Raw genomic sequence first — 27,498 nt, 5'->3', positions numbered from 1 at the left:
CTGACGGCCGGGCGGACCCAGGACTGCGGCCACGCCCAGCAGGACGCGGACGGAGAGGGCCGGGGCGACGCCGCCGCTCTCATGACGCCACCACGCCGGCTACTGACAAACACCTCCCTCCCGCCGCCCCAGGAGCCGCCGGCACTGCGCGAGTGGGGGGGCTGGGCCTCTCGTGTACTCCTCAAACTCCCGCGAGGCTTCGGGCGGCTTTCTTCCCGAGGGCGGCACCAGGGCCGGGCGGTGGGGTCCGGGTGCTCGGGTGAGGGGCGGAGCTGGGGGCATGGCGTCCGGAGCGGCTCGCTGGCTAGTACTGGCACCCCTCAGGTCCGGGGCTCTCCGGAGCGGGCCTAGCTTGAGGAAAGATGGCGATGTCGCCGCCGCACGGAGCGGTTCAGGCCAGAGCCTGGTACCGTCGAGGTCAGTCATCGTTACCCGCAGCGGCGCCATTTTGCCCAAACCGGTGAAAGTGAGTGTCTTCCTGGAGACGGGGCGAAGGGGCTGAGGCCAATCATTGCGGGGAGTGCGTGAGGGAGGCGCTGATTGACAGGAGCCAAGGCCAATCATAACGATTACCGTAGACTGGAAGGCGGACCAAGAATACGCTAATGAGTTGCTAATTTTGACAGGTGTGTAGAAAATGGTAGGTAGACAGAAGATGGGGGGCAAACGCTGAGGAAGTTGGCCTTTTACATTAGCTTGTCGTGAGAGGTGCGGTGCTCTGCTCCTCTGGAGTCAGAAGACTAGGCCGTGTGCTTCTAGCTTAGACCAGTCCTGTAATGTCTGCCCTGCCTGTCTCCTAGTTTATGAGATGAAATATGAATTTTGAAAGGACTCTGTAAATAAAGGGTACGTGGGACAGGCCTCATCTTTTTATTAGTTGTCACCTAGTATTTAATTCATGTGATTTACAGTCCTGATATATGTGCAGGGAATTATTACAATCACGGTTTTTCAAATGAAGAATCGGGCTAGAGCGGTGAAGCTAGTATCCAAGGCCAGCGCTGAGGCCGCTGCATCCGGGTTTCTTCCTGGTACCGTCTCCACCAGGTCCTATCTTTTTCCAACACTGAACGCTATCACATGCTTGGGTTTTTCTAGGGAAAACGGAAACAGTCCCTTATATCAAACAAAAGTTTGCTTTACGACTGCAGGGCTGTGTGGTGTGGGAGTTAAAAAAACAAATTCTCTTAAAGCTAGTCTGGCCTATGCTAACTCACACAATTGACTGTAGGTCCATGTTGGGAAAGACCTGCCTTATCAAAACAGTTGAAAAAAAATTTTTTTAATTCTAGGAATACGAGAGAAATGTTGCTGAGATTTTACTGACATTCTCTCAATCCATCTAAATAGTCTTTGAGTGTAAATACATGCCCACTTTCAAATACATCTGTTTCTAAAATTTTTAAATCAAATTTCTCAGGCATCAGGGAACCTGTTACTTAGTGAACTGTATAGAATATCCCTTCACTGTACATCTTTCTGTCATCGGTTTTCGTGTATTTCGTGTTCAGGTAGAGCTCACTGTAGTCTGGCCCTCCTAGTACTGGTGCACCCGATTGCCTGTAGGGATTTAAAGTAATTAGCAGGCTGTGTCCTAACTTTAGATGTCTTGGGTGCCTTAGACTTTTCTTTCCAGTGGACTTTTCGTCCACTTTGATGGCCATAACAGTCACTTTATCTCCTTTTCTTTTTTCATTTGAGACGGAGTCTCACTCTGTCACCCAGGCTGGAGTACAGTGGCACAATCTTGGCTCACTGCAACCTCCGCCTCCCGGGTTCAAGTGATTCTTCTGCCTCAGCCTTCTAAGTAGCTGGGACTACAGGCGTGTACCACCACACCCGGCTAAGTTTTTGTATTTTTAGTAGAGACGGGGTTTCACTATGTTGGCCAGGCTGGTTTCGAACTTCTGACCTCGTGATCCACCTGCCTCGGCCTCCCAAGGTGCTGGGATTACAGGTGTGAGCCACTGCGCCCGGCCTTTTTTCTTTTTTTTAGACAGAGCCTCACTCTGTCGCCCAGGCTGGAGTGGAATGGTGCAATCTTGGTTCACTGCAACTTCTGCCTCCTGGGTTCAAGAAATTATCCTGCCTCAGCCTCCCGAGTAGCTGGGATTACAGGCGCGCGCCACCATGCTGGGCCAATTTTTTGTATTTTTAGTAGAGACGGTTTCACCATGTTGGCCAGGCTGGCCTCAAGCTCCTGACCTCAGGTGGTCCACCCGCTTTGGCCTCCCAAAGTGCCGGGATTAAAGGTGTGAGTGACGCCGCCTGGCCTTCTCCTTTTCTAATTACTTTTCTTGCCCTGAATTTTTCCAAGGACTTTAAAATCAAGTTGCTTATGATGGGTCTGAGGGTATGTCCGTGAGAGGGCCCGGTCTTCTTTGGTCCTGCCAGAGTGGGCTCTGGAGCTCACAGCTGCCACTCTGACCTTCTGCAGATGTCCTTCGGCCTTCTCCGTGTGTTCTGCATTGTGATCCCCTTTCTCTATGTCGGGACACTCATTAGCAAGAACTTTGCTGCTCTACTTGAGGAACATGACATTTTTGTTCCAGAGGATGATGATGATGATGACTAACAGGTAAGACTTGCTTTACCCTAGATGGACCAGGAAGCAGGGTGGAGCATCTGTGATGCAGTCTGGCCTGGTAGCAGCATTTGGACACTGGGGGCAGAAGCATTAATGAATTGACCCACTTGGTGGCTAATGTTTTCGTTTGTTTGTTTGTTTTTTTTGAGACGGAGTCTCGCTCTTGTTGCCTAGGCTGGAGTGCAATGGCATGATCTCGACTCACTGCAACCTCTGCCTTCCAGGTTCAAGCGATTCTCCTGCCTCAGCCTACCGAGTAGCTGGGATTACAGGCATGCGCCACCATGCCCGGCTAATTTTGTATTTTTTGTAGAGACGGGGTTTCTCAATGTTAGTCAGGCTAGTCTCAAACTCCCGACCCCAGGTGATCCACCCACCTTGGCCTCCCAAAGTGTTGTGATTACAGGCGTGAGCCGCTGCGCCCAGCCGACTTCATGTGCTCTAATATGTGCTGCATGGCATTCTGTCAGAGATGAGGACACTCCTGACTCCTTAGCCTGGCATTCAAGGCTGCCATAATCTGGTCACACCTCTTATTCCAGTCTCTTCTTCCATATTTCCAGCCACACGCCGATTCCCAGTATTCACCATTTCTTGAGTTTTCATGCTCATACCCACCCCCAAACATTGGCTCATTGTTCCTCCCACATGGAAGGCTCTTTCCCAGAGCTCTGGGTCTTAATTCCACCCATCCTACAGTGTCTTTGAAGTCTTCCTTCCTCCTTTCATTTGAAAGTTGATGGCTCCTTCCTCTGAGCAACCAGTACCTCTCTTCAAATACTCGGTATTATGTGGCCAAACACACACAAACCAAAATTTTACTAGACTCTGAGCTTCTTGCTGGCAGGGGACGTTTTTTATACATTTGGGCCCCCAGTGCCTGGCCCATGGTGAATGCCCAGTTAATGTGCGCATAAACAATCAAACGTGCTCAAAGCTGCCTTTCTCCTGCCATGTTTGATAGAAGCACTTTGTGGAATTCTTTCAGTCTGTGGATGAAAGACTATGCTGTTGCCCAGTTCACTGCTGCTTTCCTTTCTTCCAGGAATTACAGAAAGGAGAAAGCACTAACTGAAGAAATGGTGATGCTCTCAGCTTCTCTGCCTTCCCTATCAGCAGAAAGGCCTTCCCTATCACCAGCCTCCCAGTCTGGTGAAGCTTCCTGTATGGTCCATGACCATATCCCACCCCAGGCTCTGAGAGGCTCCCTGAGATGTGCTGTCCACTAAGCACTGCGCAAACAAGCAATCAAATTATGAATAAACATAATAAATATCAGCTGTGTGTGACTGAGTGATGGCTGCAGTTTCTCAGTATGCCTAGGTTCTAGTTGGTGCAGTTGTCTCTGCTGTCCTATATTTATGGGAGAAACATAGGCCCAGGCTATCCAGGCTGCAGTGGAGCCTGGTGAACTATTCTGGAGCCCTGGGAACTATTTTTATTGTTTACAAAAGCCCAACAGAAACTGTGCATTTTCCCTTAAGAAAGCTACATGGGCTAACTAAAGCCTCATGCCATTCTGTGTTCAGTGCCAGTCATGACAGCTCTGCTTGTTAGCGTATTACTTAAATATAACTAGAATGATTCAAAACTTGGGTTCTGTGATATGAGGATATATATAGGTTTTCATCTATTTCCTGGCTTATAACTCCCAAAACCCTTGTTTTAGGCTTTTGTTATAATGTTGGGCACTTCGGGCCTCAGAAAACAGCAGTCTCTTTCTCAGATCTTCTCCTGACCTCCTTCTGCTGCTTTTTCTCCCCAAGGTAGGCCATAGAAACTAAAAGTATAATCTTCCTTTGCCCGTCTTCGAGTTGGCCATAAAAAGAATCCTCTGACCTACCTTGTCTGATTTTAGGTCATGAGACCCCCATTTCAGAAGGGATTCTGCCCCATACCTGGGAGGAAGAAACGTGGACAGGCCTTGTTGGACTTCCCACTCCATCTGTATTAGATTATGTCTCTTTTGTCCAATCCCATTTCTCCACCGTTGTCCATGCTTCAATCATCCCTATCCAATGAGGTCTCCATAAAAGGCCCAAGAAGACAGGTTTAGAGAGCTTTTGGAGAACAGAACACTTGGCTTTGGAAAGTGGCACGCCTGGAGAGAACTTGGAAGCTCCATGCCCCTTCTTCTATACCTCACCCTATGCATCTCTTCAGCTGTATCTTTTGTGATATCCTTTATAATAAACCAGTACACGGACCTAAGTGTTCCCCTGAGTTCTGCAAGCTGCTCCAGCAAATTAAAAAGAAGGGGTTGGCCAGGTACGGTGGCTCACACCTGTAATCCCAGCACTTTGGGAGGCCAAAGCGGGCGGATCACAAGGTCAGGAGATGGAGACCATCCTGGCTAACACGGTGAAACCCTGTCTCTACTAAAAATACAAAAAATTAGCCGGGCGTGGTGGTGGGCGCCTGTCGTCCCAGCTACTCGGGAGGCTGAGGCAGGAGAATGGTGTGAACCCGGGAGGCAGAGCTTGCAGTGAGCGGAGATGGCGCCACTGCACTCCAGCCTGGGCGACAGAGCGAGACTCGTCTCAAAAAAAAAAAAAAAAAAGAAGGGGTCATGGGAACTTGAAGCTCAGAAGTTCTGGAGGCTTGGACTTGCGAATGTTGTCTAATGGGGGTGGGAGCAGTCTTGTGGGACTGAGCCCCAAACCTGTGGAATCTGATGCTATCTCCACGTAGATAGTGTTCAAAGAGAAATGGAGGACAGCCAGCTGGTGTCTGCTGCAGAACTGACTGCTTGCTTAGTGTGGGGAGAAACCCTCATACGTTTGATCACAGAAGTCTTATGTGTTTATTGTTATTGAGTGAGAACACAAAAACACTTTTTTTCCCTCAGGTTCCTTAGGTGCAAAGATTATAAAGGGATCCTTGGTGCCATAAGGTTTGGGGCCATGCACAATGGCTGATGCCTGTAGTCCCAACACTTTGGGAGGCTGAGGCAGGAGGATCACTTGAGCCCAGGAGTTCAAGACCAGCCTGGGCACGGTGGCTCACGCCAGCACTTTGGGAGGCCAAGGCGGGTGGATTGCGTGCGGTCAAGAGTTTGAAACCAGCCTGGCCAACATGGTGAAACTCTGTCTTTTCTAAAAATATAAAACTAGCTGGATGTGGTGGTCCACGCCTGTAATCCCAGCTACTTGGGAGGCCGAGGCAGGGAGAATCACTTGAACCGAGAGGTGGAAGGTGCAGTGAGCCAAGATCATGCCACTGCACTCCAGCCTGGGCAACAACAGCGAGACTCCATCTCAAAAAAAAAAAAAAAAGAAAGAAAAAGAAAAAGACCAGCCTGGGCAATGGAGAGACCCCATCTCTATTAAAAAAAAAAAAAAAAGTATGGGAGTCCTCAGTGATCATACCTATAGATTCCAAACCCCCTTCTCCATCATTTGGATTGCCCTGGGAAGGACAAGAGAAGACCACTATCCAAACAGAGATCAGTTCTTGAACCTGGGTTGATGTTTATTCTGCCACCGAGAGGTACACCAGAGTTTCCAAAGACAGTAGGAATATTTCTGTTCGCTGTGTGTATATTGAACAGCTGTGCACCTAGCAGGGTGCCTGAGTAGGAAGTTAATTTCATTTTAAGGGCTGGAGCTTGTTACAAGTAGCGGAGCCAAGCCTTTGCGCATCCATTTTCTTCAGAACCCAAGGAAAACTAGCCTATCTTGACAGCTCTACTTTTGCGCCTGTTAGTGCTGCTCTGATCCCTCTCTGACAGCAAGAGCTGGCTAATTTTGGATAATCTGTGCCCTGACACTACGCTGTCTAATCATAGGGGCTATAGAAACAACTACATTAACAAGTCATCCAGCCTCATGCCCAGTGTCACAGTTTTTGAACAGATGGCCTCCTTCCTTCCTGTTTACTGACATGCAAGGCTCTGAGAAAAATAATTCAATCCAATTTACAGCAAACACCGCATTTCAAGAAAAGGGAAAGAACAGGTGGTGTGTATACCAAAGCCCCACTTGCTCAGGCAAAAAGGCTGCAGAAAATTGGTTCATCAATGGAATTCTATCACAAAGTGACCATCGTATAGTGAGTTTATTTGTGCTCTAAAATAGTATCAACGTGCACCTTTCCACTGAATGACTTCATGGATCGTGGCCAACATAGAACTTGGATAGGAAATCCTTTGGCCTTGGCGCTTCTGTTTCATGGAAGAACCGCATAACATGTGTCCGCTGCTTCCATACTTTAATTGTTTCTTCCAGTTCAATCTTTCCCTGAACAGTGAGGAGAGAGGTCATCAGTCAAAGTGGTCAAGTTGAAGGCATATGACACTGAAGGCCAGGATTCTATTCTCTGCTCAGCATGGACTTGTTGAATGACCTTGGGCAAGTAACTACTCTGTCTGGGCAAAGTTTCTATGTCTGGACAATGAGGTGGTTGGGGTAAATGATTTCTGAGACCTTTCAAAGATTCTTTAACTCTGTGGTTAGTTGGTACCAGGAGGAGAAACATATAGGTTAACAGGCTCCTATCCCATGACTACCTAACCTGACTGGCTTAACTTATGTTTCTGCTTATCATTTCTTCTGTTACTGACTGGTCTATGCTAAAGCTCCCATTGATGCTAATGTGACTGGCCAGGGGGACAGAATCAGCCCTAGGATTTGACCCCATTTATACAGGACTCATAACCAGCCTAACTGCCTCTTCCAGCTGTAAACTGGCATTCAGATGAAGTGGTAACTTCTAGGGATGAGGTTCAAGAAGAGTTCAAACTTTCCTCCCTATATCTTTTTTTATGGTTATAAAATGCAAGTCCCAGTGGATATTCCCTTGATGAATCTTATCTATTTAACCAGATGATAACCTCCAAGTTCAAGTATTTCTCTGAAACACAGCAATAATCACTGCTGAACCAGTAGCTGCTTTCTAAACTTGGAGACAAAATGTTCATTTGGAAAGACTGAGAAGTAGTGGACAAGTTGGCTGATCTTTTAAATTGGTCAGGGAGGGTCAGTTACCTTAATGACCAGAAGATCAACCACCCTGGGGTCTGTGACGTGGGCATTCTTCATAAACATTTCTCGGACTTTATCCCGTCCCATTTTCACAGTGATGTCCAGCTGGAATTGGTGCACTAGAGAGAAAAACATGACTCAGGGTAGAAATTGTATGGTTAAAACATGTTTTTAAAACCTAGAGTCAAATGATACTCATTGAACACATACAGGTTGCCCATTCATTTCTTCACCAAAAGTTAGCCTGACCCTAGGCTAGGTGCCTGAGGATGAGACATGTGATTCATGCTATTTGCTCTCAAGGAACTTATTGTTTGGGGAAAAAGACCACTGAATTTGAAGAGGCAGTAAAGCATTGTTCAAGAGTCTGAACAACCTGGGTTCAAATCCCAACTTTTGTTAGCTATATGATCCTGTGTAAGTTAACTTTCTTGTGCCTGAGAGTATTTTTTAAAAAATTATTTTAGGGACTGGGCGCAGTGGCTCACGCCTGTAATCCCAGCACTTTGGGAGGCCGAGGCGGGCGGATCAGGAGGTCAGGAGATTGAGACTACCCTGGCTAACACAGTGAAACCCTGTCTCTACTAAAAATACAAAAAATTAGCTGGGCGTGGTGGCGGGTGCCTGTAATTCCAGCTACTTGGGAGGCTGAGGCAGGAGAATGGTGTGAACCCGGGAGGTTGAGCTTGCAGTGAGCCGAGGTCACACCACTGCACTCCAGCCTGGGTGACACAGTGAGACTCCGTCTCAAAAAAAAAAAAATTATTAGCTGGGCGCAGTGGCTCACACCTGTAATCCCAGCACTTTGGGAGGCCGAGGCAGGTGGATCATCTGAAGTCAGGAGTTCAAGACCAGCCTGGCCAACATGGTGAAACCCCATCTCCACTAAAAATACAAACATGAGCCGGGCATGGTGGCGGGTGCCTGTAATCCCAGCTACTCGGGAGGCTGAGGCAGAAGAATCACTTGAACCCAGGAGGCGGAGGTTGCAGTGAGCTGAGATGGTGCCACTGCATTCCAGCCTGGGCGACAGAGTGAGACTGTGTCTCAAAAAAAAGAAAAAAATTATTTTTTTAGAGACAGGGTCTTGCTCTGTTGCCCACGCTGGAGTGAGGTGGTGTGATCATAGCTACCTGCAGCCTTGAACTCCTGGGCCCTCATGATCCTCCTGCCTCTCAGCCCGGCAAGTTGCTGGTATTACACGCATGAGCCATTATCCTGGCTGAGTGTATCTATTTATCAATAAAATGAAGACAATAACAGCACATATAACTCCAGGGCTGTTGTGGAGATTTCATGAGACAATGCAAAATGCTCACAACAGTGCCTCACATGGAATAAGCTCTCAATAGACATTAGCATTATTTTTATATGGAACAATCAGCAAAAGAAAACAGGATTGAAATTAATGTAAAATGATGTGGCCTAGGCTATTAAGTACTACACAAACTTTGAGTTAAGGGAGACTGCTAGGGGTTTATGCAGGTTAGGGAGGCTTCAATCCAATAAGCAATTAATAGCATCTTAGATTACTTGGAGGAAGCAAAGTTTAAGATGTAGCTCCACTTGTTTAGGTGTTAAATTCTGACTGGAGGGACAGCCAGCTATGAATATAAACATAAAATCATAATATTCAACAATCCCTGATTAAGCTCCTAAAATAGTGACAAAGACTCAGTAACCTGGAACTTCAGATGAGATGTACGGATGTCCTTTGAAAATTACATTTTAGTCACATGCATTACCACCCCCTGGGATGCTCAGCCATCAGTGGATGTGTTGATGACAAGGTCATGAACAGGGTCTTGTGTGTTAGGTGGGATACACATAGGGTGACAGAGGCACACTAGGCTGTAGGGACAGCAAAATCAAGGCTCCCAGGCTAGAATGAGCACTGTAGTGAAGGAAACCAGTGTATTCCTTTGGAATATTTTGTCTTGTGGCCATTCCCGTGACGTGTCCACTCTGGCTCACAGAACTATCATAACCAGCTCTGAAAACGATGAAGGCCATTTTGTGACTGAATTAACAATAAAGTTTGAATCTTAAAAAATTTTTTTTTTTTTTTGTAGAAACCGGGTCTCAGTATGTTGCCCAGGCTGGTCTGGAACTCCTGGCTTCAAGCAATCCTTGACCTCCAAAAAAGTGTTGGGATTATGGGCATGAGCCACTGCACCTCACCTGAATCTTTATACTCCTAACTTAGTGACAGTGATAGAAAAATAAAGCCTCTGCTGAAGGATATATCAGGCCATGTTGCAAAGAAAACAAAGTTTCTGATCCAACCAAGGAAAAAGCAACAGCAGAAATCTACTAGGAGAACTGGCATCTCAGCTTGATAGGTCAATGTTAACACCACAGAGGACAGAGGATCATTCACTAGAAGTAAGTGTCCAGGGTGTGCTGGAGCAGGCTCTCATGGAGAGCCAGTTACACATATCTCTTCCCAAATCCGTACACACTGACTTCACTTAAAAATCAATCATGGTGGGAGTATTTATACCACGGAAAATGGCAAACACTATAAATTTGAGTTCTACCCCCCACAGGGCTGTTCACCAAGGTATATTAGGAGTTCCAGTAAAGAGCAGACAAAGGGCAATAAGAAGACAGATGCAAAAATAAATGCAAACTAATACGGAACCTGAGATTTATTTTATTATTATTTTTTTAAGACAGGGTCTTGGTCTGTCACCCAGGCTGGAGTGTAATAGCATGATCACAGCTCACTGCAACCTCAACCTCCCGGGCTCAAGCAATTCTCCCACCTCAGCCTCCCAAGTTGCTGAGACTACAGGCACGCACCACCAGGCCCATACTTTTTTAGTTTTTTGTGGAGACAGGCGTCTCACTACATTGCCCAAGCTGGTCTTGAACTCCTGGGCTTAAGGGATCCTTCTGCCTCTGCCTCCCAAAGTGCTGGGAATACAAGTGTAAGCTAGCACACCTGACCAAACCTGTCCTTGGTACACGTGTGCCTAGAATCCAGGGTTGCTTTTTTTAAATTTACAATCCAGTGCTCTTTTAAGGAAGGGACTATGAGGAATCTTCCCCTACTATCAGTGCTTATCTTTCCTGCATTTTTTATTTTAGATTCCTGCCCAACCTTGGGAATAAAAAACAAGATTTCTCTGGGCATACTTATGGGAGCTTGTGCCCATCAGCTCCCATTCCTCATTATCTCCTGAACTACTACACAGCAGGGCACTGGGTAATGAATCTTCTCTTCAGCAAAATGTTCACATGCATAAATGCAACATTTTACTTACAGTTTCAGGAGGTTACAGATCCTTGAGTTCCCATCCTCAGATTAAGAACCCTTGTCTCTAGAAAGACAAATTCCATAGGTCTGTCCCAGGCTCCCTCCTCCCATCCCAACACTCTGAATGCACCCCCCAACCAATGAGAAAGGCTGCAGAAAAGCAAATGGAAATAGCCTAGCCGTAGACTGAATTGTACTTTGGTCTAAATCCGTGGCAGACCAGCAATGATTGTGCCCCCCAAAACATTTGGTAATGTCTGGAGGCATTTTTGGTTGTCACACCCATGGGGTGGGTGCTACTGGCATCTTGTGGGTAGAGGCCAGGGATGCTGCTAAACATCCTACGATGCAGGGGACAGCCCTGCACAGCAATCGTCCAGCCCAAATGCCACTGTTGAGAAACCCTGGTGTAAATCAGTTCCAGTTGTTCTTTCATAGCTCACAGATTCCTGGCTTATTCTTTGAATCCTGAATACTTCTATTTCAATTTGAAAAAATCTGGAAGGCTCAAAAGGAAGTACCCCTTTTGGGTGAAGGTGACTTTTCCACAGTCTTTGTGTGCTTTTCTGAAGTTACTGTTAAGGCTTTCCTGAGTCCAGAAGGCTCTGACAGATTCAGAAGGACAATCCCATACTGCTCTCAGCTATTTGCTCCAATTCATTTTGGTTGCATTCATACAAGGCACAAGACCTGTATTCTTAGATGGGAAGGCAGCATGGTATAATGGAAAAGAACATGGGATTAGGGGTCAAATAAGCTGGGTAAGGTCTCCAGATCATTATAAATCATGATCTTGCCTGGGGTACAGCCTCCTTAGCCTGTCATCTCATCTAAAAAAAAGGAAAGAAAATAAACTCTAACCTAATTCTTTTACAGGAATATAGTGAAAAATCAAGTGACACCTTGTAAAGCATGATCCAAATGCTGGCTGTTAAAATTGTCACACTTTTTCCCCTTATCTCTATAATACCTTGGGTTTAATTATCTGGTTATATGCCTATAGTAGACTAGACCATAAGACTAGACCATCAGACCCTTGAAGGCAGGGTTGTGTTTATTTCATTTTTGTATCTCTCTAGGCATCTAGTACTGACTCTGAAGTACAACAGATACTTAATGAAATGGAAATTAAATGAATGAACTGTTTCTATAGAAAGTCTCCTGTTATCTTACGGCCAGCAAACAGCATGTCATATTTTTTCAAAGGAAGGATTCAAAGGCAGTTCTATCCCTGTGCTCCCATGCAAAACTGGGCCCTGGGAGATTCAGGGAAAATTGCAGTAGGAGCTAAGAGCTGGGTATTAGGGGTTTACAGGCAGGCTCTTCTACTTCCTAATGATGCCATCTGAGACAAGTTTATGTACCTCAGTTTTCTCATCTACAAGGCAGGGAAACTATTAGAGCCCACCCTAAAATAAGGCATAGTGCTGAGTCATATGTAAGCATTTCAATAAATGTTAGTTATTGGCCAGTCACAGTGGCTCATGCCTGTAATCCCAGCACTTTGGCAGGCCAAGGCTGGCGGATCACCTGAGGTCAGGAGTTCAAGACAGCCTGGCCAACATGGTGAAACCCCGTTTCTACTAAAAATACAAAAGTTAGCCAGGTGTGGTGGCATGCAACTATAATCCCAGCTACTTGGGAGGCTGAGGCATGGGGAATCACTTGAACCCGGGAGGCGGAGGTTGCAGTGAGCCGAGATCGCGCCATTGCACTCCAGCCTGGGAGACAAGAGCGAGACTCTGTCTCAAAAAAAAAAAAAAAAAGTGAGTTATCATTACTATTTTTTTCATTAAATACTTAAAATTTTACTTTTTTTTTTTATTAATCCTCAGGCTGTTCTAAGTTATCAACACTATTACTTATCCCCCTTCCTTGATTTGATTCCTCAGCTGGAGTCCTGATGATGGATACCATAAAACTCGTGTGGCACAGGTCTGAGTAACTGGCCAGCTACAGATCACTGATCTTCCCCATAGGGATGCACACTCCTTGATGCCTTCTTTTCTCTCCTCTTCCCTTGCTCTCTAGGCTCCTGTAACCCTCTGCCTACTTTTCCTCCTCTCAAGACCCTTCTGACTTTGGGACTTTCTTCCCAAAACAGAATTTGAGGGAAGGTCTTGGGAGGGGTCGGTTTAGAAAGAGCTGGATCCTCAGAGTCAGGATACCTGGGTTCTGTCTTCTACTTGGCCACTGATTTACCCTTCACAAGCCACCCTTTTTGAATGTGGCCCTCCTTCCCCCAGCACCTTCCTCCTGCAACCAGGGAGGGTTCTGGGTACTCCTAGAAGTATTCTGCCAGGCAAACATTATGTTTTCAAACTTCTGAATTTGAATGCACCACCCCGAAACACACACACACACACACACACACACACACTACTACAGTCACTCCCCACACACATCTTTTATCTGCCTGCCCCTGAAGGCATCTGAATTTGCAGTCCCTGAACCAGCAGATCACTCAAATTTCTCCTTCTCTAGTATCGCGTGGGTTTAAGTTCTGGTCAGTAGCAATTTTTCCAAAAGTCAGCTTGAAGACAGGGACTCTGTGGAGCAGACACAGTTCTCATATGTCAAAGAACCGGGTTCTGCTTGGAAGCTGCTGCTAAGGTAAGCCCTATAAATAACAAAAATAACAACAAAAACAACGGCAGCAGCTAACATTTAATGAGTTAAATATGCATCAAGCCCTGTTCTAAGCACTCTAGATATTTTAACTTAATACAGTAACTTTCTGAAGAACGAATTATTATTCCCATTTTAAAGATGAAGAAACTGAGGAATAGATGAAATAACTGGCCCAAGGTCACATAGCTAGTTGAGGGCAGCGCCTGAAGAAAAGTCCGTGCTCCTAACCACCACATTCTACCGCCTTTTCACACACACAAGCAGGGACTGGACAGCCCTGAGGAGTGGCACCGTGCTCCAGCTCACTCAAAAACACCTCTTTCTCGCACTTTGGGAGGCCGAGACGGACGGATCACGAGGTCAGGAGATCGAGACCATCCTGGCTAACACGGTGAAACCCCGTCTCTACTAAAAATACAAAAAAATTACGCCCGGCGTGGTGGCGGGCGCCTGTAATCCCAGCTATTCGGGAGGCTGAGGCTGAGGCAGGAGAATGGCGTGAATCCGGGAGGCGGAGCTTGCAGTGAGCCGAGATCGCACCACTGCACTCCAGCCTGAGCGACACAGCAAGACTCTGTCACAAAAAATCCAACAGGCATCTATAATTACACTCTGCAACTCTAGACTTTGGGTTCTGGGTACACCAGTGGCTCGGCCTGGGCCCTGGGCACATCACTTCGCCTCTCGGTACCTCCGCTGCCTCACCCACAAAGTGAGTGTGTCACTGACAGTCATCGTCCTCCCGCCAATTGCGAGGGACAAGAGACCAAAGCTCCGAGGGCACGTACGAATGCTGGGCACGGCCGGTCTGACCCCCGCGCCGCCGCCGGGTCCGGCCCATGGTAGGCTCGGGTGAACCTCTTCCCCTGAAGCACCCGCAGTCGCCTCTGCCCAAGTTGGTGACCTCAGCTCGGCCCATGAGAAACCCCGGCCGGGCCGGCTACGACCTTGAGCGGCGGCCTCCGGGTCCCCACGTAAGCCGCTACCTCTCACCAGTGTTCGGCACCTCCCGATACCAGGCGCGGTAGAGCTCGCGCACCCTCCGCTTGGCCTCGTTCATGTCCCGACTGAAAATGGGCTTCACGAAAGTGCTGGCAGTAGAAGCAGCTTGGCGGACGCCGCTCCCCGCCATCTTGCCAAAGCATCCGCTCCACAACCCCACCCCTTTGCAAGCAGCGCGTGCGGACCGCGGGCGAATGTCTTTTCCCATTGGCTAAGGAGGAACGCCCCGCCTGTATGCTGGGTGGGCGGGAGGATGACTCTGAAGCTCTCGGATTGGCTGGGAAGCCTCTCTCTGGCTGAGCGAACGGTGGGGGCTGCGCATGCTCATCTACAGAAACGCCGATTGGCCTTTGGACTACCCTATCTGTCGCTCTAACGAGCCGGCGTCGCCGCCAGGGGACGCTCGGGCCGCGGGAAGGTCGCTGGGTCGTGAGCTGGCGCCAGGGACGCCGAGCGACTGCGGGGCTTCCCTCAGCGTCCTGCTATCCGGCTGCTCGCCGCGCTCCCTGGTAGTGTCCGTGGGCGCAGGCCTTGAAGAACCTCCTCGCGGCGGGCCCCCGAGGTAACTGCTGAGGCAGATAATGGCGCCTGGGCTGTGGTGGGGCTTGCCCTGCCGCCTGGCGGCTTTCTGCAGGGCCAGGATATACTTATTTTTCTGTAAACCAACTCTTCCTTAGCGCAGGAGAGGTGTCAAAGCGCTGGTGCGTCTCCAGAGCCCCGGGAGGAAGGCTGTAACGGCAGCCCCATCGTAGACAGGGACATTCGCATCCCGAGCCCTGGATCTGTGAAAACCAGCCCAGAATTTGGAAGCTGGAAGGAACTTTAGATCCTCCCTTCTGGGTGTCTCTCTTCGCTGGCGTTTTCCCGCTGAGGTTGTGTAAACATGAAGAGGAGTCTACAAGTGTCAAGGAGAAAACGACAGCTAACCAAACGGCAGGCCATGGGCAAGATATCTCAGTGTTCTCTGCTCTCATAGGTCAGGTAGGTACCATCAGTATCCCCATTTTACAGGTGAGGAAACTGAGGTGGCCCAGAGTCTAGGTCACCTGACAGATCGCCCCCCACCTGCCTGACTCCTGCCTAAGAGTCTCCGTCTTTTTCTGAAGGTGCAGTTGACAGGAGCCTGTGAGTATTGGGGAAGGGCCAGGGGCCAGGGCTGAGCATCTACTCCAAACTTTCCCATTTCGAAGGGTTAAAAAACCAGATATACTTTTTTCTTCGTTATTATCTTCTAAAATGTATATGTATATTCAAGTGAGCTATACAAAAGAAAGCACGTAACATATATAAATTATAAAGCATAATAATAAAATGGAAGCTTTTGAACCTCAGTACTGACTTAAGAAGTTGTAACACAGTTAAGGTTTGTATAAAGTGTCCTTAGATGTCCTTAGTAGCCACTGTTCTCTAGTTCTCTAGGTACATTAACTTGGCTAGGCCTCACAACACACCAGTGAGATAGTGTTGATATACCCTTTTTTTTTTTTTTTTTTTTTTTGAGACAGAGTGAGACTCACCTAGGCTGGACTGCAATGGTGCAATCTCGGCTCACTGCAACCTCCGCCTCTCGGGTTCAAGCCATTCTCCTGCCTCAGCCTTCCGAATCGCTGGGATTACCGGTGCGCACCACCATGCATGGCTAATGCTTGTATTTTAGTAGAGACGGGGTTTTGCCACGTTGGCCAGGCTGGTCTCGAACTCCTGACTTCAGGTGATCCACCCTGCTCGGCCTCCCAAAGTGCTGGGATTACAGGTTTGAGCCACCGCCCCCGGCCAATATACTCATTTTATAGATGAGAAAACTGAGGCACAAAGAGACTAAGTTACAGCATTGGGGTTGAAGCCCAGGCAGCTGGTGCCAGAGTAAGTTTTCTGACTCTAGCAGCACCTATACCATGATATCTACCTGTATGATTCTAACCTTGTTTATACCCCTGCCTCCTTCAGAGGTACCCACTATCATGATAAATTCATTGTGTTCAACATTCCTTTTCATTGTGTTCAACATTCAAAAAAAAAAAAAATGGGGCGTGGTGGCTCACTCCTGTAATCCCAACACTTTGAGAGGCCAAGGCAGGTGTATCACCTGATGTCAGGAGTTCGAGACCAGCCTGGCCAACATGGTGAAACCCCTCTCTCTACTAAAAATACAAAAATTAGCCAGCATGGTGGTGGGCACCTGTAATCTCAGCTACTCAGGAGGCTGAGGCAGGAGTATCGCTTGAGCCTGGGAGGCAGAGGTTGCAGTGAGCCAAGATTGCGCCACTGGACTTCAGTCTGGGCGACAGAGTGAGACCCTGTCTCAAAAGAAAAAAAAAACACCTCTAAACAACCCACAAACTGGGAGAAAATTTTTGCAAATCACATGTTCCATAAGGGACTTGTATCTAGGATACATAAAATTCTTACAACTCATTAATGAAAAGACAAATAGCTAAGTTTAGAAATGGGCAAGGGTGACAACACCAAATGCTGGTGAGGATGTGAAGCAACAGGAACTCTCCTTACTGGTAGGAATGCAAAATGGTACAGCAGCTTTGGAAGACAGTTTGGCTTTCTTACAAAACTAAACATACTCCTATCAGAAGATCCAGCCATTGCACTCCTTATTGTTTACCCAAATGAGCTGAAAACTTATGTCCACACAGAAACCTGCACATGGATGTTTACAGCAGCTTTTTGTTTCTGTTTTTGAGATGGAGTCTCACTCTGTCACCCAGGCTAGAGTGCAGTGGTGCGATCTCGGCTCACTGCAAGCTCCGCCTCCTGGGTTCATGCCATTCTCCTGCCTCAGCCTCCAAGTACAGATGGGGTTTCACCGTGTTAGCCAGGATGGTCTCGATCTCCTGACCTCGTGATCTGCCCGCCTTGGTCTCCCAAAATTCTGGGATTACAAGTGTGAGCCACCGCTCCCAGCCAGCAGCAGCTTTATTTGTAATTGCCAAAACTTGGAAGCAACCAAGATGTCCTTTAGCAGGTGAATGGATAAATAAACCTTGGTATATCCAGACAATGGACTGTATTCAGCACTAGAAAGAAATGAGCTATTAAGCCATGAAAAGGCATGGAGAAACCTTAAATGCATATTAGTAAGTGAAAGAAGACAATCTGAAAGAGCTACATACTGTATGATTCCAACTATATTACATCCTGGAAAAGGCAAAACTATGGAGACAATAAAAAAGATGACAGGGGCTGGGAGTGGGGAGAAATGCACAGAGGTGCTGCACAGAGAATATTAAGGGTAGTGAAATTACTCTGGATGTTATGATGGTGGATACATGTTATTACACATTTGTCAAACCCTACAGGATGTACAACACCAAGAGTGAAACCTAATGTAAACTATGGGATATGGGTGATACTGGTGTGTCAATGTAGCTTCATTGCTTATAACAAATATATCCTCTGGTGCCTGATGTTGATTGTTGGGGGAGGCTATGTGTGTGTGTGGGGTGGGGGAACCGTGTATTTTCTGTTCAGTTTTGCTGTGAACTCGAAACTGCTCTTAAAGATGAAATTTTTATTTTAATGGGCAAAGTATTTGAATAACCATTTCTCCAAAGAGGATATACAGATGACCAATAAGTACATGAAAAGACATTCAACATCATGAGTCATTAGGGAAATACAAATCAAAGCCCTCGTGAGATACCATTTCTCACCCAGTAGAATGGCTAGAATGAAAAAGACAGACACAGCCAGGCACAGTGGCTCACGCCTGTAATCCCAGCATTTTGAGAGGACAAGGCCAGTAGATCACTTGAGTTCAGGAGTTTGAGACTGGCCTGGCCAACATGGTGAAACCTCCGCTCTACTAAAAATAGGAAAATTAGCTGGGCATGGTAGTGCATGCCTGTAATCCCAGCTACTAGGGAGGCTGAGGCAGGAGAATTGCTTGACCCGGGAGGTGGAGGTTGTAGTGAGCCGAGATCACGCCATTGCACTCCAGCCTGAGTGACAGAGCAAGACTCCATCTCAAAAAAAAAAAAAAAAAAAAAAAAGACAAAAGATAGTGTTGGCAAGGATATAGAGAAATTAGAACTTTCATACTTTGCTGGTGGGAATATAAAATGATGTAGCCATTTGGTAAAACAGTATGGCAGTTTCTTAAACAGTTAAATATGGCCAGGAGTGGTGGTACTCACTTGTAAGAGGCTGAGGCAGAAGCATTGCTTGAGCTTAGGAGTTTGAGACCAGACTAGGCAAAATAATGAGACTCTATTTAAAAAAAAAAAAAAGTTAAACGTAGACTTACTATATGATCCAGCAATTCCAGTCCTAGGTATTTACTCCGAAGAAATTTTTATCCGCACAAAGACTTGTATGCAAATGTTCATAGCAGCAGTATTCACCATAGCCAAAAACTAAAAACACCCAAATGGCTATCAGTTGACAAGTGGATAAACAGAAGGTGGTCTGTCACCCAGGCATGGTGGTTCATTCCTATAATCTCAGGATTGCTTGAGGCCAGGAGTTTGAGAACAGCTTGGCAACATAGTAAGACTGCATCTGTTGCGGGAAGTCAGGAACCCGGAATGGAGGGACTGGCTGAAGCCATGGCAGAAGAACATAAACTGTGAAGATTTCATGGACATTTATTAGTTCCCCAAGTTAATACTTTTATAATTTCTTACACCTGTCTTTACTGCAGTCTCTGAACATAAATTGTGATGATTTCATGGACACTTATCACTTCCCCAATTAATAGCCTTGTGATTTCCTATTCCTGTCTTTAATCTCTTAATCCCGTCATCTTCATAAGCTGAGGAGGATGTATGTCGCCTCAGGACCCTGTGATGATTGCATTAACTGCACAAATTGTTTGTAGAGCATGTGTGTTTGAGCAATATGAAATCTGGGCACCTTGAAAGAAGAACAGGATAACAGCAATGTTCAGGGAACAAGAGAGATAACCTTAAACTCTTGACTGCCGGTGAGCCGGGCGGAACAGAGCCATATTTCTCTTCTTTCAAAAGCAAATGGGAGAAATATTGCTGAATTCTTTTTCTCAGCAAGGAACGCCCCTGAGAAAGAGAATGCATCCCTGAGGGTAGGCCTCTGAAATGGCCACTTTGGGGGTGGCCGTATTTTACAGTCGCAGCTGTAGGGATGAAATAAGCCCCAGTCTCCCGTAGCACTCCCAGGCTTATTAGGACAAGGAAATTCCCACCTAGTAAATTTTGGTCAGACCGGTTGTCTGCTCTCAAACCCTGTCTCCTGATAAGATGTTATCAGTGACAATGCATGCCCGAAACTTCATTAGCAATTTTAATTTCGCCGTGGTCCTGTGGTCCTGTGAACTCACACTGCCTTCATTTACCTTGTGATATCTTATTACCTTGTGAAGCATGTGATCTCTGTGACCCACACCCTATTCGTACACTCTCTCCCCTTTTGAGGGTTGCTAATAAAAACTTGCTGGTTTTATGGCTCAGGGGGCATCACGGGACCTGCTGACATGTGATGTCTCCCCCGGACACCCAGCTTTAAAATTTATCTCTTTTGTACTCTGTCCCTTTATTTCTCAGACCGGCCGACACTTAGGGAAAATAGAAAAGAACCTACGTGAAATATCAGGGGTGAATTTTGCCCGATAGCATCTCTACAAAAATTTGTTTAAAATAGCCAAGCATGGTGGTACGTGTCTATAGTCTCAGCTACTCGGGAGGCTGAGGTAGGAGGATTGCTTGAACCCAGGAGTTCGAGGCTACCATAAACTATGGTCCTACCACTGTACTCCAGCCTGGGTGACAAAAAAACAAACCTAAACAAAACACAAAATATGGTGATATGGTTTGGATATTGCTCCCTTCCAAATCTCATGTCAAAATGTCATCCCCAGTGTTGGAGTTGAAGCCTGGTGGAAAGTGAATGGATCATGGAGGCAGATCCCTCTTGAACGGTTTAGCACCATCCCCTTGGTGATGAGTGAGTTCATCTGTAATCTGGTTGTTAAAGGTGTGTGGCATCTCCTGCTTTGCTCTCTTGCTCCTGCTGTCACCATGTGACATGCCTGCTCTCCGTTTTCCTTCTGCTGGGATTGGAAGCTTCCTGAGGCCCTCACCAGGAGCAGTTGCTGGAGCCATGCTTGCACAGCCTGCAGAACTGGGTCAGTTAAACCTCTTTTCTCTCTCTCTCTCTCTTTTTTTTTTTTTTTTTGAGGTGGAGTCTCGCTCTGTCGCCCAGGCTGGAGTGCGATGGCACGATCTCAGCTCACTGTAACCTCCGCCTCCCGGGTTCAAGTGATTCTCCTGCCTCAGCCTTCTGTGTAGTTGGGATTATAGGCATGTGCCACCATGCCCAGGAGGCAGAGGTTGCAGTGAGCCGAGATCACACCTCTGCACTCCAGCCTGGGTGACAGAGCAAGATTCCATCTCAGGAAACAAAAAAAGAAACTGCCAAATTGTTTTCCAGAATAACTGTATCATTTTATATTCTTATTGGCAATTCATGAGTGATCTAGTTTCTCCACATCCTCTGCTACATTTGGTGTAGCAACTTTTTACATTTAGCCATTTGGATAAGTGTACAGGGATAGCCCATTGTAGTTTTAGTTTGCATTTCCTTAATGGCTACTGATATTGAACATCCTTTCCCAAGTTTATTTCCAATCTCTATATTCTCTTCACTGAAGTGCTTTTTCATCTCTTTTGTACATTTTTTATTTAGAGTATTTATTTTTGAGTTTTGGGGGTTCTTTATATATTTTAGATACTAGTCCTTTATCAGATACATAGTTTGCAAATATTTTCTCCCACTCTATGCCTTTTCATCCTCTGAACAGGGTCTTTCACAGAGTAAAAGTGCTTAATTTTGATGAAATCTATTTTATTATTTTTCCTGTTATGGATTGTGCTTTTGGTGTCAAGACTAAAAATGCTTTGTGTAGCTCTAGGTCCAGAAGATTTTCTCCTAAATGTTTGATGATTTACATTTAAGTCCATGGTTTGGTTTGTTTTTTGTTTTTTGTTTTTTTTGAGACAGAGTCTTACTCCCTCACCCAGGCTGGAGTGCAGTGGCATGATCTTGGCTTACTGCAACCTCTGCCTCCCAGATTCAAGCGATTCTAGTGCCTCATCCTCCAAAGTAGCTGGAGTTATAGTTGCGCACCATCATGCCCAGCTGATTTTTGTATTTTTAGTAGAGACAGGGTTTCACCATGTTGGCCAGGCTGGTCTCAAACTCCTGGCTTCAAGTGATCTATCTGCCATGCTGGAATTACAGGCATGAGCCACTGCACCTTGTAATTTTTGTATATAATGTAAGACTTAGTTCAAGGTTCATTTTCTTGTCTATGAATATCTGATTACTCCAGAACCATTTGTGGAAAAGCCATTTTTCCTCCATTGAATTGCATCAGCACCTTTATAAAAAACCAATTGGGCATATTAGTTGGTGACAAATTCTCTTAGTTTTCCTTCCTTTGAGAATTTTCCAATTTCCCCCAGCATTCTTGAAGGATATTTTCATTGGATATGGGATTCTGAGTTGATAGTTTTTTTAACAATGGAAAAGTGTTGTGTCACTTCTTTCTGGTTTCTATTGTCTCTGATGAGAAATAAGCTGTCATTCAAATTATTTTTCCTATATAAGTAACATATTGTTTTCCTCTGGCTGCTTTCAAAAAATTTTTGTTTTGTTTTCAGAAGTTTGACTATAATGTGTCTTGGTGTGAACTTCTTTGGGTTTATCCCAGTTGGAAGTCTCTCAGCTTCTTGAATCTATTGTTTTATGCATTTTGCTAAGTAGGAAAGTTTTCTTTGAATATTTGTTCATTTGATTATTTATTTATTAATGTATTTTTTTGAGACAGGGCCTTGCTCTGTTACCCAGGCTGGAGTACAGTGGCAGAATCATGGCTCACTGCAACCTAGACCTTCCAGGCTCAAGCGTTCCTCCCACTTCAGCCCCCAGAGTAGCTGGGACCACAGGTGTGCACCACCACACTCAATTTTTTTTTTTTTGAGGCGGAGTCTCACTCTTTCACCAGGCTGGAGTGCAGTGGCATGATCTCGGCTCACTGCAATGTCTGCCTCCCAGATTCCAGTGATTCTCCTGCCTCAGCCTCCTGAGCAGCTGGGATTACAGGTGCCCACCACCATGCCTGGCTAATTTTTGAATTTTTGGCAGAGACGGGGTTTCACCAAGTTGGCCAGGACGGTCTCATCTCTTGACCTCGTGATCTGCCTGCCTTGGCCTCCCAGAGTGCTGGGATTACAGGCGTGAGCCACCATGCCCGGCCCCCTCCCATGTTGTCCAGGCTGGCCTCAAACTCCTTGGGCTCGCTCAAACAATCCTTCTGCCTCTGTCTACCAAAATGCTGGGATTACAGGGATGAGCTATCACGCCCCACTCTGATTTTTTATTAGTCTCACAGGCCCTGAGGTTGTGTTTATTATTTGTTTCTTTTCTTTTCTTCTTCTTTTTTTTTTTTTTTTTGTTGAGATGGAGTCTCGCTCTGTTGCCCAGACTGGAGTACAGTGGCGTGATCTTGGCTCACTGCAAGCTCTGCCTCCCGGGTTCACATCATTCTCCTGCCTCAGCCTCCTGAGTAGCTGGGACTACAGGTGCCCAGCACCATGCTCAGCTAATTTCGTTTTTGTATTTTTAGTAGAGATGGGGTTTCACCGTGTTAGCCAGGGATGGTCTCGATCTCCTGACCTCATGATCCGCCTGCCTCAGCCTCCCAAAGTGCTGGGGTTACAGGCGTGAGCCACTGTACCCGGCCTCTTTTCTTTTCTCTTTTCTTTCTTTTTTACTTTTTCCAGTCCATTTTCTCTCTGTTGTTCAGATTGGGTAATTTCTGTTGTCCTGTCTTCCAGTTAACTGCTTGTGTTGTCCTCTTTTACACTTTTGAGCCCATTCACTGAGCTTTTTATTTCAGTTGTATTTTCTATTTCTAAAATTTCTATCTGATTCTTCCTTATATCTCCTATTTCTATGCTGAGACTCTATTTTTTATTTTTTCAACATGTCATAACTGTATTTTTTTTTTTTTTTTTTTGAGATGGAGTCTCACTCTGTCACCCAGGCTGAAGTGCAGTGGCAAGATCTCAGTGCACTGCAACTTCTGCCTCCCAGGTTCAAAAGATTCTCCTGCATCAGGCTCCCGGGTAGCTGGAATCACAGGCATGCACCACCACACCCAGCTAAGTTTTGTACTTTTTGTAGAGACAGGGTTTCACCACGTTGCCCAGGCTTGTCTCGAACTCCTGGACTCAAACAACCAACCTGACTTGGCCTCTCAAAGTGCTGGTATTACAGGCATGAGCCACTGTGCCCGGCCTGAGTTGCATTCCTCTATGAATTTTAGAAAAAGCAATCAATTTCAACAAGAAAATTGCTGGAATTTTTATTGATTACACTGAATCTATAGATTAATTTGGGAGGAACTGACATCTTTAAAATGTTGAGTCTTCTGATTCATGACCGTGGTATGGCTCTTCATTCATTTAGATCATCTTTAATTTCTCTCAGCAATGTTTTGTAGTTATTAGTGTATTATTTTGCATGTAGCTTTTATTATATTTTTTGCCTATGTATTTTATATTTTGGATGCTGTTATAACTGGTTTTTAAGAAGTTTTAATTCCCAATTGTTTATTCCTATTATATAGCAATGTAATTGATTTTAATACAGTGATCTTGCATCCTTCAGCCTTGTTAAGCTGTAGTTGCTTTTTGGATGATCCCACAGGATTTTACACACAATCATGTTATTTGAAAATACAGTTTTATTTCTTTCTTTTCAATCTGATTGCCTTTACTTCTCTTTTTTGACTTAGTTCACTGGCTAGAGCTTCTAGCACAATATCATACAGAAGTGATGAGGGTAGACCAGGTGTGGTGGCTCATGCCTGTAATCTCAGCACTTTGGGAGGCCAAGGCAGGCGGATCACCTGAGGTCAGGAGTTCGAGACCAGCCTGGCCAACATGGTGAAACCCCATCTCTACTAAAAATACAAAAATTAGCTTGGCGTGATGGTACACACCTATAATTCCAGCTACTTGGGAGGCTGAGGCAGGAGAATTGCTTGAACCTGAGAGGCAGAGGTTTCAGTGAGCTGAGATCATGTCGTTGCACTCCAGCCTGGGTGACAGAATGAGACTCCACCTCAAAAAAAAAAGAAAGCGATGAGGGCAGACATTTTTTTGCCTTAAATTAAGACATTCCTGGCCAGGTGTGGTGGCTCATGTCTGTAATGCCAGTACTTTGGGAGGCCAAGGTGGGCAGATCACCTGAGATCAGGAATTTGAGACCAGCCTGGCCAACATGGTGAAACCCCGTCTCTACTAGAAATACAAAAATTAGCTGGGCGTGGTGGTGGGCGCCTGTAATCCTAGCTATTCAGGAGGCTGAGGTAGGAGAATCACTTAAACCTGGGAGGCGGAGGTTGCAGTGAGCCGAGATTGTGCCATTGCACTACAGCCTGGGTGACAAGAGTGAAAGTCTGTCTCAAAAAAAAAAATAAATAAATAAAAATAAATAAATAAATTAATTAAGACATTTCTGAACTTAGGAGCAAAGCATTTAGTATTTTACCATTGAGTATGTTGCTAGCTGTAGGTTTTTCGTAGATACCCCTCATCGGATTGAAAACGTTTCCATGAATTCCTCGTTTGCTGGGAATTTTCTTTTCTTTGAGGATCAGATGTTGATTTTGTGAAATATATTTTGTGCATCTATTGATATAATAATGTAATTTTTCTTTTTCTGTCTGTTAATATGGTTAATTTCATTTATTAGTTTTTGAATGTTGAACCAACCTTGCATTCCTGGGAGTAAATGCTATAGATAATGTTGTATATATTTACATATTATTTTCAATGTGATAAGATTTTGTTAATATTTGCATCTGTGTTTATGAGGGTGTTAATCTGTATCATCTTTACCTGTTTGTTTGTTTGTTTTTGAGATGGAGTCTTGGTCTGTTGCCCAGGCTAGAGTGCAGTGGCGTGATCTTGGCTCACTGCAACCTCTGCCTCCTGGGTTTAAGTGATTTCCCTGCCTGAGCCTCCCGAGTAGCTGGCATTACTGGTGCTTGCCACTACACCCAGCTAAGTTTTGTATTTTTACAAAGGGCTTTCACCATGCTGGTCAGGCTGGACTTGAATTCCCGACCTCAAGTGATCTGCCTGCCTCAGCCTTCCAAAGTGCTGGGATTACAGGTGTGAGCTACCGTACCTGGCCCATTAAGGTGCATATGTATTTAGGATTGCAATATTTTCCTGTTGGACTGATCTTTTTTTTTTTTTGAGATGGAGTCTCACTCTGTCTACCCAGGCTGAAGTGCAGTGGCGTGATCTCAGCTCTCATCTCACTGCAAGCTCCGCCTCCTGGGTTGATGCCATTCTCCTGCCTCAGCCTCCTGAGTAGCTGGGGCTACAGATGCCCACCACCACACCTGGCTAATGTTTTTTGTATTTTTAGTAGAGACAGGGTTTCACCATGTTAGCCAGGATGGTCTCAATCTCCTGACCTTGTGATCTGCCCATCTCGGCCTCCCAAGTGCTGGGATTACAGGTGTGAGCCACTGCGCCCGGCTGGACTGATCTTTTATCGTTATGTAATGTCCCTTTTTGTCTTTTTTTTTTTTTTTTTTTGAGACAGAGTCTTGCTTTGTTGCCCAGGCTGGAGTGCAGTGGTGCAATCTCGGTTCACTGCAAGCTCCGCCTCCTAGGTTCACACCATTCTCCTGCCTCAGCCTCCAAAGTAGCTGGGACTACAGGCACCCACCACCACGCCCAGCTAAATTTTTTGTATTTTTTTAGTAGAGACGGAGTTTCACCATGTTAGCCAGGATGGTGTCGATCTCCTGACCTCATGATCCACCTGCCTTGGCCTCCCAAAGTGCTGGGATTACAGGTGTGAGCCACCACGCCTGGCCCCTTTTTGTCTTTTTTTAACTGTTGTTGCTTTAAAGTCTGTTTGTATGATACAGGAATAGCTACTTGGCAAGGCATGGTGGCTCACGCCTGTAATCCCAGCACTTTGGGAGGCTGAGGCAGGCGGATCATGAGGTCAGGAGATTGAGACCATCCTTGCCAACATTGTGAAACCCCATCTCTATTAAAAACACAAAAATTAGCTGGGTGTGGTAGCATGCACCTGTAGTCCCAGCTACTCGGGAGGCTGAGGCAGGAGAATTGCTTGAACTCAGGAGGCAGAGGTTGCAGTGAGCCAAGATAGCACCACTGCATTCCAGCCTGGCGACAGAGCAAGACTTAGTCTCAGAAAAACAACAACAACAACAACAAAAAAAACCATAGCTACTCTTGGCCAGCTCATGTCTATAATCCTAGCACTTTGGGAGGCCAAGGCAGGCAGATCATGAGGTCAGGAGATTGAGACCATCCTGGCTAACACAGTGAAACGCTGTCTCTACTAAAAATACAAAAATTTAGCTGGGCATGGTGGCACATGCCTGTAGTTCCAGCTACTTGGGAGGCTGAGGCAGGAGAATTGTTTGAACCCAGGAGGCAGAGGTTGCAGTGAGCCAAGATCGCGCCACTGCACTCCAGCCTGGGCAACAGAGCGAGACTCCATCTCAAAGAAAAAAAAAAAGAATAGCTACTCTTGCTTGCTTTTGCTTTCCATTTGCATGCAGTATCTTTTTCTACCCCTTTACCTTAAGTTTATGTGAGTCCCTATGCATTAGATGAGTCTCTTGAAGACAGCAGATGGTTGGGTGGTGAATTTTATCCATTCTGTATCTTTTAAGTGGAGCATTCAGGCCATTTACATTCAATGTTAGTATTGAATTATGAGATAGTGTTTTATTCATAGTGATAGTTGGTGCTTTTTTAAATTACGTTGTTTTATAAGCCTTTTAAAATATATACTTAAAGGAGGTTCTATTTTTATTTCAAGATTGAGAACTCCTTTTGACATTTCTAGTAGTGCTGGCTTCCTAGTGGCAAATTCTCTCAGCATTTGTTTGTCTGAAAAAGACTTTATCTCTCCTCATTTATGAAGCATAGTTTTGCTGAATACAAAATTCTTGTCTGGCAATTATTTTGTTTGAGGAGGCT

The 27,498-nt window shown here is 45.8% G+C and overlaps 3 protein-coding genes across 5 annotated transcripts in view; 2 read left to right on the top strand and 1 right to left on the bottom strand.

The window, feature by feature from the left end:
- The first annotated feature begins 140 nt into the window (after positions 1 to 140).
- On the top strand, positions 141 to 9,680 carry SMDT1 (single-pass membrane protein with aspartate rich tail 1). 2 transcript variants are annotated; one of them, XM_030815439.1, is made up of 3 exons: positions 141 to 466; positions 2,438 to 2,578; positions 9,642 to 9,680. In XM_030815439.1, exons 1-2 carry the CDS (start codon positions 281 to 283, stop codon positions 2,573 to 2,575), a joined length of 324 nt encoding a protein of 107 aa, XP_030671299.1. In that variant the 5' UTR covers positions 141 to 280; the 3' UTR covers positions 2,576 to 2,578; positions 9,642 to 9,680. The 2 variants fall into 2 exon arrangements, with proteins under 2 accessions (XP_030671299.1, XP_003264878.1); XM_003264830.4 differs by lacking the exon at positions 9,642 to 9,680 and adding an exon at positions 3,633 to 3,871.
- Positions 6,034 to 14,805, bottom strand: NDUFA6 (NADH:ubiquinone oxidoreductase subunit A6). Its single transcript, XM_003264825.3, has 3 exons — positions 14,456 to 14,805; positions 7,573 to 7,688; positions 6,034 to 6,825 (listed from the first exon to the last, which is right to left on the bottom strand). Exons 1-3 carry the CDS (start codon positions 14,670 to 14,672, stop codon positions 6,694 to 6,696), a joined length of 465 nt encoding a protein of 154 aa, XP_003264873.1. The 5' UTR covers positions 14,673 to 14,805; the 3' UTR covers positions 6,034 to 6,693.
- LOC100579716 overlaps positions 14,794 to 27,498 on the top strand; it is a 47,301-nt gene continuing 34,596 nt past the window's right edge. The window contains exons 1-2 of one of the 2 annotated variants that reach the window (XR_004030910.1): positions 14,794 to 15,026; positions 15,142 to 15,445. The gene's annotated coding sequence lies outside the window, so the exon portion shown is untranslated. Of the gene's footprint in view, positions 15,027 to 15,141; positions 15,446 to 27,498 lie in introns of those variants that run through there. The other variant, XR_001116031.2, reaches the window with a different exon arrangement.

Source organism: Nomascus leucogenys, chromosome 7b (genome assembly GCF_006542625.1).
Source record: "Nomascus leucogenys isolate Asia chromosome 7b, Asia_NLE_v1, whole genome shotgun sequence".
In the NCBI taxonomy this organism is placed as follows: Eukaryota; Metazoa; Chordata; class Mammalia; order Primates; family Hylobatidae; genus Nomascus; species Nomascus leucogenys.
The sequence above is the reverse complement of the archived record's forward strand: the minus strand, read 5'-3'. Positions and strand labels throughout refer to the sequence as shown.

Excerpts from the sequence above, each read along its gene's own strand:
- NDUFA6 (XM_003264825.3), bottom strand. The coding sequence starts at position 14,672 with ATGGGAAAAGACATTCGCCCGCGGTCCGCACGCGCTGCTTGCAAAGGG. Across the intron at positions 7,689-14,455 it reads TCGGGAGGTGCCGAACACTG|TGCACCAATTCCAGCTGGAC; the intron begins GTGAGAGGTAGC and ends TTTTCTCTCTAG. Across the intron at positions 6,826-7,572 it reads TTGATCTTCTGGTCATTAAG|GGAAAGATTGAACTGGAAGA; the intron begins GTAACTGACCCT and ends CTCACTGTTCAG.
- SMDT1 (XM_030815439.1), top strand. The coding sequence starts at position 281 with ATGGCGTCCGGAGCGGCTCGCTGGCTAGTACTGGCACCCCTCAGGTCC. Across the intron at positions 467-2,437 it reads TTTTGCCCAAACCGGTGAAA|ATGTCCTTCGGCCTTCTCCG; the intron begins GTGAGTGTCTTC and ends GACCTTCTGCAG.